At 41.2% G+C, this 11,900-nt stretch overlaps 1 protein-coding gene and 1 long non-coding RNA gene across 2 annotated transcripts in view; both read right to left on the bottom strand.

Moving 5' to 3' along the window:
• Window positions 1-296: 296 nt before the first annotated feature.
• The window catches only part of EMCN (endomucin), a 56,915-nt gene continuing 45,311 nt past the window's right edge, over window positions 297-11,900 (bottom strand). The window contains exons 11-12 of the mRNA XM_082316587.1: window positions 3,297-3,359; window positions 297-2,022 (exon numbers count right to left, since the gene is read on the bottom strand). Coding sequence (XP_082172713.1) covers window positions 3,301-3,359 — 59 coding nt within the window. The 3' untranslated portion in view covers window positions 297-2,022; window positions 3,297-3,300. The remainder of the gene's footprint in view (window positions 2,023-3,296; window positions 3,360-11,900) is intronic.
• On the bottom strand, window positions 8,747-9,386 carry LOC309592467. The gene is made up of 2 exons (XR_014228590.1): window positions 9,157-9,386; window positions 8,747-8,947 (listed from the first exon to the last, which is right to left on the bottom strand). It is a non-coding gene; the product is annotated as an uncharacterized lncRNA (long non-coding RNA).

Here is an 11,900-nt window from a genome sequence, read left to right as displayed (position 1 = left end):
GTGTTTTTCACTTTTCCAGTACCAAGATTTGCAGCAAGCCCTGTTCTCTCCCCGTCAACTCTTGTAACGAGGAGGAGTTTTCTGTACTCCACTTGCCACCCCCAGCATGCCTTCTGCAAGGTCTCCTGCTCCCCCTGCCACCACCATGCCCAGAATATCGAATGTCTGCTCTCCAGGCTCACCGTGAAGAGTTCAGCTCACTCTGTGCTACAGGAATGTGGAGTAATGAACAATGGGTGTATTAGGTATGGGTAATGAATTGCATTTCTGCAAAGAGAAAAATAAGAGCCACTTAATAAAGAGAATAACTTTTAATAGGCAGTTAAATTTTTTTTTCTTGACACACCATGGTAGTTTCTGAACAAATTTTGCACAAACATATATATATATTTTACAGTCTTTTTCTGCTTTTTTCTACTGTCCTTTCAGTATGATGCAACATGCTACATTTTTTTTTTTTTTTTTTAAATCAACATGAAAATCCACAATGATTGCTTTTTTCATAGGAAACTCCAGCAATCAGGAATCTGAATAGTTGCAGATGCCAACTAGCATGTTTAGATGGCATGACCTTTCCAAAGTAGGCATCCAAGACTCCTCTGCTCCTGAGCAACTCAAGTGATCCAGGAATACCTGAATGAACTACATAAGTTCAGCTGCAGCATGGAGGACACTTGTCGGTTCCCCATCTTTTACAGAGCTTCATCAAAAGTTTCTCTTGGTGCCACTAAGACAGAGGATTATTAAACCCATCAAAGTGGAAATAAGAGCAATGGTCAAGCACAGGGAAATGAACGCTTTTCAGCTTCATGTATAAACATGAACTAACAAATCTGCTCAATCTCTTACCATACTGCTAGGTAAGTTTTATTATTTCAGAGAGGGAAATTGGAGAGAGAAGTTCCTCAAAAGCATTGTATCAATAGGTATCAAAACTTAGATCATCGTCCTGGCTCTTGGTCCTGCACTTACACCACCAGTTGTCTTCTTTCCTTTCGCCAATAAAACAATGGAGGTTCTTGGCACACTACCAGAGTCAGTGGATTGAGACTGAGCAGATGCTCACAGTACTATAATTTTCAAACATTTATAGTTCTAGAAAAGTAGGATACATGCAGGTAGAAGCACTACTTGATATTTTTGAATTGCTAGCTCTGTACAAATTAAGAGAGTCTGTAATTAGCACTTGAAACACTCTTTAAACTTCCAGAGTTATTCAGTAACCCACAGGAATCCCATGCATTACTCAGAACAGAGGGAAGAAGGTTCATCTGTAAAATTGCTTATCTTGCTGATCCCCACTGTGCACCCCAGGCTATATAGGAGACGTATTTATAGCACACGTAATGCAATTAGCCAAGGAACAGGTGAAAATAAACTATGTTGCCTGCTACACTGCAAGGATCATATTCAGTAATTTACAGAACTTCAAAGAGCCTCAGTGCAAGGTATATTTCCCCCTTCACAGAAAAAAAGCACACGCTTCAGCATTTCACCCAGGCATCCCATCCTGTAAACATTTATGACAAGCGAAGTGTGTGCTACAGTGAGGAGTCTCATGGAAATCACTGAATTAATTTTCATAGTGGCAATTTGCCCAGTACTGTTTCAAGGGTCAGGCCCTGTTTGTATTTTGCTACATACAATGAAAAGAACCCTATCTACCATAAGTTCAACAAAGTATGCTAACATATTCCTTCCTGTATGTGCAGAAAACATTTTTAGTAACTACTATGCAAACGTCACCTGATCTTTACATTCTCTTCAACCTTCTTGAAAGTTTTCCTGCTTTTACTATATGTGAAAATAATAAATACATATGATATACCAGTTATTAAGCCATCAAAAAATCACGTGTCATTCCAGAAGGGACAGGAGAGACTTGGGATTTAGAAGTCAAGAGCTGGTCATTAACGCAAGTGTCCTGCCTGGTAAAAAGCGTCAGCTGCTCCACATTTCCTGTGGAACTGCAACTTTGGTGGGATGTTCCTGAATATCGTGATAAAACAGGCTGCTTCACATCTGAAACGACAACAGTATCTCAAGATTATTATTCCAGGTAAGGTTGTTCAGGACCATAAGAGTGAGCTGAAATGGATGACATAGAGTAAATCCAACATGGGACAGATAACAAGGAGTAAATCCATGGTCCAGGACATTGTCCTGCATCCGTACAAACAGAACCACCTCTGGGTTTTCAGTAATGTAGGCAAAATTGCATTCTGCTGCTCTAATTCAAGGCACAAAGAAGGTTATTTGTCCTTACAGTTGGCATCAGGAAAGCTCAGTTTGTACATCCTGGGGGAAATGAGAATAGGCCAAAACCATCAAAGATGTTTTGCAAAAGGGTCTCTCCACATTTCTGGTCAACCAGATCTCTCTCAGTGGAGGGCGACGGGACCCGTTCTAGAGGGGCTTCATCCTACAGTGGCGGTGGAAGGCTGGGCTTTGTCTGGGCCCAACATAGCTGCCTCTGTCCAGTCCATCCCACACATGCTGTGACACCTAGTTCCTCAGGCCATCCTTCTCCTCTACCTCCCTGCACTACCCTGGCCACACAGGGCCCTTCCCACAGCCTACCCCTTTCCCACAGCCACTTCCTTCTCCCACCCTCAGCAAAGGACCCCATTTCCCCACAAATGAGAGAAGCAACTCCATGGGAAGTGGAGGTTGTGGTGCCTGAGAAAGCTTCGCACATGAAGGAAAACGCAGCGCCCACATCACATATAGTGGATTTCAGAGGTGCTCTGATGGTCTCTGCCCTCACACACATAAAAATACTGTCCAACACCTGCCAGTTTTGCATGTTCGCCACCAAAGATTTCAAGCTGTAATAAATCACCTCAGTGAAAGTGCTTGCTTTTGCATGGTGTGGAATGGACCATGAAACCAAAGGAGCTGAACACTTCTGGGTACCAAGTTCCATTTTTTCTAGGTAACTGCCTTTAAAAATCTCTTACTTCTCACAAAAATAGAAAGAAAATTCACCTAGGGAATTACAGCCAGGAAATACTGAACAGTGAAAGCCAAATGCTACGACTGTAAAGGTCTACTTCTGCGAGGTGGCAGCTTCTTCAGTCTCCCAGTTTGCCTGGGACGCTGTTTGTGATGGTGTGCTGAAGCTGAGCTTAAGCCATTGCTCCTTGAGGCTGCTGCCAACTGAAGTCATTGCTCTTTTTGTTTTTCATTTTTAACCCTTTTGTTTAGTTACATGGCACAATACTGAGACTAAGAAGTATTACCGAGACTGACAAACACTAATGTTACAAGACGTAAGACAAAAGCAATAAACTTACGTATTTATTGCTGAGGTGTGAAGAGTTGCCGAGTTTTATTCTTCCCCTGAGATGAGTTCTCTCCTAAGAAACAGAAAATATATTTGCATCAGTTAAACATGCAAAGACAAAAGAACAAACGAGTCTAGCGGGAACACATCGCCGACCACTGTACAAACTAGACAGTCTCCTTGTCAGACTTACTTAACCAGCAAAAACTGTCCACACAATAGATTTTTACTACCCTCTCTGTGTTTTACAGCTTATTTCCCCTATGATTTGCTCTCAAATGGTGGGTTACTACCACAAAGTATTTCCAAGGCAGTTCTCAAGAGCTTAGAAAAGGCTTAAGACTTTAATTAATTTTTAACTATGATTAGAACATAAAATTACAAATAGAAAAAGACACAAATATAAAATTAATTTTTGCCGATACCGCTGACAGCAGTTTGGTTCCTGCAAAGCAGGAAAATGAACATTTAACAGCTTCAGTCAGGGATTACAGACAGTTCTCACTCCTCCTTCCCTGGAGAAGTGGCGCTGCTGCCAGCAAGTATAGGCAGACAAATAAGCCTCCAGATGAGGATGTGTTTACAACTGTCCTATTTCCAAACGCACATCCCAGGAACGGCTGTGGGATTTCTTTGCGTTAGAGATTCGTACATGGAGATGAACAGGGAATAGCATCCCCGGACTGGACAGAGCCCCATGGAAACAGGCATGAGGGTGGGAAAACCCAGATGCCTCCAGGAAACTGCCTTCTGCCTCTCTGCTCACCTGCGGGAGGCATTTTAATGCCTGACACATACATGAGAGGCAAGAAAGTGATGTACTACACTCTAGCAAAAGTGAATATGTATTAAAAATCTTCCATATGATCTATAGCCTGGGGTTGAAAATTGTAATACAAATTAGGATTATAACAAATTCACTGATTAGGCATTTAAATAATTAGCAGTCAAATTAAATAGTTGCACTCCTGAAGAAAACAGAAAAGACTCATCAATGGTTTTCAGACAGATTTCCTTGGCAGCAAAAAGGGCTCTTTCATTTAGTGCAGCCTTTTGGCGATGAGTAGAAAACTTGGTATCTAATGGGGTTCAATAGGAAACACTGAAAATTGTTCAACAATAACGTGCTGGGATGGTGTTTGCTTCGCAAGTGTTCAATTTTGAATAAAATTATTTTAAAAACATTATAAAGTGTTGCTAAGTTAGAGCTTCAGAAGTTCTGATGATGTTAAATTTCAGCTAAAAAGGCCTTCAGCAACGACTTCAATAATTCATAATATAATTTTTTAGAGAAAGGAAAGCACAAGTTTCTGGTAGAAAAAATTGAAACATTTCAACAAGATTTATACATTTTTGGTAGGTGAAAAGTTTTTGTTAGATAAAAATCTTGTTTTGAAAAGCTAAAATAAAGTCAACCAGTTCAAATACTGTATAGTTTTGTACTAACAAAGGAATGAGATTTTCAAGAACTCTCATTTCTTTTTAATTTTTTTCTTCCTTCTGCATGTTTTTACCTTTTTTGTTTAATATACACAAATAGAAGATTTAATAGGGCATGAAAGGGAGAAATTGGCAAGATTCTTTAAAAAAGAAGGTGTAGGAGAAATTCGTTGAGAAATATATTACTGTGGAGAAGATAATATTCAAGAGTTGTAATAAATATCAATATTTTGTTATCAGCTCCACTCTCAGCTGGTTGCTCTGCCTATGCTAGAATTTAGGCAGACTTACGTGGAAGACTGATACCTTGCACCACAGGAAAATAACACGTCTAAGGAGAGGCTCCTGAGCCAGCGTAGCTCCCTGGATAACATCCCATTGATGTCAATAGGCTTTGGATGAGCGTACGAAATGGGTGAGGCAGCGCTGGCTGCAGGAGGCAGACTGCTCGAGTGGTACCTGCCGACAGTGGTGGCTGGGACAGGAGTGGGGAATTTGCCTTACTGCGGACCCTGAGACTGCAGCACACAGACACTCACGTGCCCTATCCAGATTTCCCGGTGCTACACACATAATCCCTGGAAATAGTGAACTGCCACAAACTATTGCTGGGGTCAACATTCCCCTATAATATCAGTGATTGTCCGATGAGGGTTCAGTGCAGGCAGGGATGCTCTGCGTTGCTTTGCCACTGTGTTCCCAAGAGGGCAGGAGCCTGCAAGAATTCTGAAACAAAACCAAGTTGTCGCTACGCCATGGTTGCAAATGTGTCTGAAGCTATTTGCATTACAGGGTCTATAATCGTTAGTGCCAACTAGCAATTCAGTGATGAAGAGAGAATGATTATATACTGGAGAAGAAATGGTCACGCAGGTGCTCTCTGATAAGAGAAACAAGGGTAACACATGGTTTTAGGTACAGGGCTGCAGTACACCTTAAGGCTGCACAGAGAAGCGTCTAGAACAATTTTGGAGTCTAACGGCTCAGCAGTTTGATGTTGTGCTAAATATCCAGCTGCAACATAAAGAGCAAATTAAGAAGAACATTCAGGTTAGCTGCAAATGGGAAGACAGTTTTATTGATCTCAAAATAGCCTTAACTGACAGAAATAAATTCCAAGACTGCAAAAAAACGAAACTTGCCCCCAAACCATCATCCACTAAAAACAAGACCTTGCTTCCCATAAGGGAAATGAAAAACAAATACTTGTGTTTAGTATTTTGTTAGAACAGATGATATTTTAATTGACTGAAGGAATTATTTCACACCAAACTGTTTGCCAATGGAGAAAATATGCAGTGCAGTGGCGGTGCTCAACCCGTCTAGATGGATTACCTGCATGGTTTGAAGGCTGTCGTCGAGAGAGACAACGGGTATGGTTAACACCAACAAGAGCAAAATTGCTGGACAACAATATCAGTGAAAAACAGACTTTTGTTGATTCTGGGTTATCCATTTAGGGGAGGGTGACACAAACTCCAGTGGTGCACACTAGGAGATGGAAGGTATCAAGAGAGACTTGAAGCACCAGCTTCTCACAGTATAGTTACACAGCATCTTGCATAAAGGTAACCTAGTATCGGTTGATCCCATTTGATAGGTACTATGGCAATAATTTTCTGATAATGGGTTGAAAGTTCATTGCACGTTTTTCTACTTTGGTAAGTAAATGAGTGGACTGCAGAAAGTGGAGATGAATGGAACTGGAAAAAAGTATTTGGTGCAGTTAACAAAGCACTGTCAACTGCGCAGCTGCTTAACTGTGACCCCCTTTACCTGCGGTCCTGCCTTCTGACACCTCTCCTGATGGAGGAGGAGTTGTGGGCTCATATAGATTGGCAGAGGGCAGCGAGAAGCCAACCTCATATATATCACGCGCTTCTCCAAAAACTGAAAGAAACGATGCACAGTTTGAGAAAGAGGCCTTAGGAAGAATATTTGGAAAATGAAATCAGATTGATACTGACATGGAGGTTTTAGCTGACAAGCAAACCCTTCTATTAAACCTTTTATTCTCCCTCTTATCCTCCAATGTTGCACCTGTTTGTTGATTTTTGTCTGAAATTGGATTGTAAACACAAAGATATAGGCAACATGAAGTCTCTAAACATTATTGTCATATAATACAGACAGGTCTGTAGTTAAACTGTCTAACTTATTGCTGCAGGAGGCTGAGGATGCCACAGGGGACAAGACAAATTCATGGAAGTAAAAACCACTGAGAACTATGAAGCACCTAAGATACAACCTCTGGTTCAGGACATGGCCAAGCCACAGACTGCTGGAAGGCTATGGCGGAGGACACATTACTGGACTCCTTCCCTATTTGTTATCCTTCCCTTCACATCTCATGCTAGCCACCCTCAGTGACAGGATTTGAGGCCACATAGATCCAGGATCTGAGCAGGTACAGCTGGCTCAGATCACAGCTTCGTAGCTTCAATATTAAAAGAGAAGGTGCTTTAGCAACTACCGCAATACAGCACCGGTCTTTCATATGCACGGCCTCCCATGTGGCACCCCTCAAACACTTCTGCTGGAGCCCCGATCGCTGATTCACCCAAGTAAATCGGCAGTCTAGGCAATGGCCTGATCCAATACACACTGCACACGTCCTCCTCTAAAGCGCAGTCATGCTTCAAAAGGATGAGGATAAGGAAGATGTAATAGGAAAAATTTTGTATTCATAACTCCTGATCCTTCAACGTATTTGTTTTAAGTGCATGGGAAGTAGACTGAGTACACAGATACTGAGGACTCTGCAAAGTTAAATGTTTAACCAGGAAAGTAACTGTACTTCAATGAAAACGCAAGGTTTTCCTCCTAATTAAAATTTCACTTGTGCAGTATTTGATTTGATTTTTCACTCTCACAAAAATACTCATTTGTGACTATTAATGTTGCGTCCTGATGCCAGTATATGTGAATAAGTAATGAGCACATAATCAGATAAAATTACAGATTGTATAAATAAATTTTGAAACTTTGAAACAAACGTTTCTTTGTCTCACCTTTGTGGAAGACTATTGTATTAATCTCACTGCAATTTCCTCCCTGCCCTCCATTTGATTCAGAATATATTATTCAGAATACACATACACTGCAGAACATGATGATATAAAAGAGAGTTAACAGGTCATATCACTATGAGTACAGAAAGTCTTTGACCTGGGCAAAGCCCTCTTTGACATTATTGGGAAAGCTGGAAGAAAAAGGATATAAAAAATAGACTTTGACATAAAAAGTAGGTTGTACTGCATCTCGGATTACATTATCTGTAAGAAAAAATGAGTTGCACTGTTATTTCACTGTAATATCTACTGCTGAGAAATTGCTCATAAGTGGCAATCTGGTTTGGAGCAAAGAATTAAAGCAAGTTTTTCATAAAATATGATTGCAGAAACCTATTTTTTATAAAAGTATAAAACTACCTCTGCAGACACAGGAATCTAAATGTCTACTTTTACCATGCTGAACTAAAAGAAAGAGGGGTGCATTACAGATGCTGGAGAACAGCATTGAGTGGGACCCAGTGCCTGGATGCACTGGCTGGGTTTGGTGTGGGCCAGTGGGTCCAGCACCTGCGACATGCCGTGCTGCAGCGCTCCCGTGCCATGCACTTCACCCACGCCCCTGCAAACTGCTCCTTGCCACCGCCTCAGGACAGAAGGTTCTGTACAACTCACCACGGTGAAGATAGGAAGGCAATTGCTGCTGAATGGCCAGCAAAGGGTGGGGAGGTGGCTCCCCCAACAGAGGAACATCTCGGAAAGCTGCAGGCTGGATAGTTAGCAAGCGCTCCACAGATTAAAATATCACCTGATCCTCAGCGGTCTCTGATTGTAAGACACTGCTTTAAAAACTCTTGCAAACATGCACAGCCCACAAACTGAATAAGAAATGTAGAAGGAAGCATATGCTATTTAATGTTTTTGACTACAGTTCTGCCCAAAAGTCTCAGCTGGAAGTGTGTGCAGTCAGATCTTTGTGGTGCGAGTAAACACAAACAGAATCCAGCCATGAGCTGCAAAAAGCTGAGAAAGTTTATTCTTCAGTTTCTAGGAAGAAAGAAAACACAACTTCAGGCCATTATACAATACAAGGTTAAAAAAAAAGAGAGTATCAGAAAATGAGAAAGAGAAGGAAAGGGATGTAGGTACTTGATCTATCTCTTTGTTGTGAGGAGACCCTCTTCTATGGAGCAGCTTCTAGGTTTTCTACCTGCAGGGAAAAAAATAAGACACTGAAAGTACAGCTCATAATAGGAAGAAGATATAATCAATATCATATCCTCACATTAGTAGGAAAACCTGCTCTTAACCACTTCTAGACACACAGCATGCCAGCAGACTGCTCTCCGCTGACCTGCATTGCTTATCTTGCAAGTGAGGGGAGGAGGGAAGGGAATTTTCAGTGACAGAGTGCCTCACCTAGAGACTTGGCTTCTTCACGTGCTCCTAGGGGCATCCACCTGGATCCTAGACAAAATGAGAGAGAGATGAAACTACCAACGCATGTTGAGAAAACCCATGGCCTGCTATGGAACCATGCCCCCTGGCAGGGGTAGGTTTCCTTGGAATGGGCCCCTAATGAGGTAAAAACCAAAGATTTCTTACCTCCTTAAATGCCACGGTCCATGCTCAGATGTGCTCAGCATAATAGAAACCAAGGAGGAATAATCCTCTACCCCAGCTCCAGATTTGTCCCATTCTACCACAGCCACAGGCAGAATAATTAAACAGTCTCAGCATTTGGAGCTTCATGGAGAGCAGTGATGAAGATATGGTCATTCAACCACATTATCTCAGAAGACCACAGGATTTTCCAGGTCCAAACCCTAGCACCACAGTGGACTGTCTCCTTAGGTGCTGAACTTCATGTGTGTTCCAATGACCGAGGCAAGTTTTTGTGCTGAATTAGAACAAGGGTTTTTTCTTTGTTCTGTGATGATTTTGGTGCTCGGTCACTATGTATAGTACAGTCATTATCCTCTGACATCGAAGGCTGAGAATCCTCAAAGCCTTTACAGACAAGGCGTTGGAAATTCAGGAAGTCCAGAGGAATGCTGCAGGCTCAAACTAGGGTCATCTCAAAAGTGACTGAAGTTATGGGCTCCAATCAATCTATGCCATGAAATCCCACATATCTTCAAGGTAGGTAGTTCATCTTGTGCAAGGGACGCACCCAATAAATGTTATGAAAATCTACAGGCAGGAGGTACATCTAGTTGAAGAAGCAGATAACAGCTCTAAGGTTGTTATTACTGTTAATCAATAACAGCTTTTGGAAGAGATGTAGAGCATATGGGGAATGCTGGTTGCTCTGCATCCTTGGTTCATACTGTTTTGTACTGCACTGCCACCTGAGAGCTCCTCTAGAGATTGACTTATCCCTTTCTTCAATGCAATTACAATAAGTTAAGGCTGTTTCACATGTGACAGGTCAGGTGCCTCCTCAAATATCCATGTTTGCCTGGTACATTTTCCCAACTTTGTTTAGTAGCAACACTTGAATTTTCATTTGTGTCCACAGTGGGTGTCTCAGGAAGCCCTAATGCAGACACGTACCATGGACCCTTCTCCAGCCGCCTTCCACTCCAGGTGCCTCACCAAAATCTGAGCCACATCAGCTTTGACACATTTAATACCCTTCCAGCAAATTCAACGCAGAACAGACAATACCTCTAGAAGCTGAGTAAGTTGTATCCTACCCTACCAGGTCAAAAGAGCACACACTGGTTAGAAAACATGCCCTAATGGATCAGCTTATGCTAAGGTGCCAGCACTATACCTAACAACTCTGAAATATTACGTCACCTGCCACATTCCTGTGAGACTTTATATTGAATATTGAACTGGTGTGCTGCTATTATAAAGGTTCTTCATACATTTTACCTGCTCTAGAAAGGGTACTCCAGGCAAGAGCCATAAAAGAAAACTGTCAAGTCATTACTCAGGTATCAATATTGCTGTCACGCATAATTCATCTGTTTGGAGAGCCTTACCCCAATTTCTATTCCTCAACCTTTCTGTTACTAAGGAATTTCCATTCCTCAACATTTTTCATGAGTTTTAAAAGGCAATCGATACCTTTGCTGGTTTTCAGTGAAACATGCAAGAACTCTTACAGCAAAATTTAGGTATGTTTTCAAGATAATTTATCATTAACATCATGGATGATGGTATTGGTCTCTTAGTCATCAAGTAAAACCCTCCATCTTACATTCTTGGGAAACACATCTACCACTGACAAGCCAAACATGCAGTTTTGTGGGCTATATTGAATCCCAAATAAGAAATATATTTGCAGGTAGATTTTCTAGAGCTCTGTATTGTAGAAAACCATTTATTATCCTTAGGAAGAGCGACCCTAAATTTGCCTGTAAAGTCAACACGGAATGGCTGTAGCAAATCCTGTATTTGCACATTAGTGTAAAACTTTTGAGACTATTCACTATCGTGAGCATTTTTATCCAAGCTGAGTTTTCACATAAGAAGCCTGTACAGGCACCTATCTTGCATCAGGTGTTGCAGTTCACTGGCAAATGTGCACGAAAAACTAAAAGCGTTTAGTTTTGTCTGTTTGGTTTTTTACTTTACATCAGTTCTCAACCAGTAGTGCCTTAGAGCTCATAAGCCATCAGCAACCCCATCTTTCTAAGAAGAGTTTTAAAAATGAGAATATTAAAGCTCAGTTTTACCCAGTGTTCCTGATGATCTTGCTCAAATAAAAAACATTACTTTAGGCTTAATTGAAGACTGTTCTTTTCCTGTATTCTTTCACATTAATTGTAGGTATTTGAAATAATATTCTTGATTAAATCTAATTCAGCTATGCTTCTGAATAAGGAGTCTTTCTTTTTTCTTTTAATTTGTAGTCAGAACCTAATTTTAGAAGTTCCTAAAATAGGATCCTTCAGTAGTCAATGGACCTCCATAGGTCAGCTGATTCCAATTCAAGACACATGTCCAAGACAGATGGGATAAATAGCCCTCTGGACACATACATCTCTTTCAACTATGTGCAGCTGGATTAGTTTTTAGACAGATAAAATAAGGCAAGACTAAACTCACCATAACATTTGATCCAGATATATCATGCACAACACTGACACAGGGTTTTTCTAGGTTGCCTGCTTGAGCAGTTTGTAGGTGGTATCCTTATTTGGTTTGTA

This window comes from Platalea leucorodia, assembly GCF_965183815.1.
Source record: "Platalea leucorodia genome assembly, chromosome: 6".
Taxonomy (NCBI): Eukaryota; Metazoa; Chordata; class Aves; order Pelecaniformes; family Threskiornithidae; genus Platalea; species Platalea leucorodia.
This window is presented reverse-complemented; position numbering and strand designations above follow the sequence as displayed.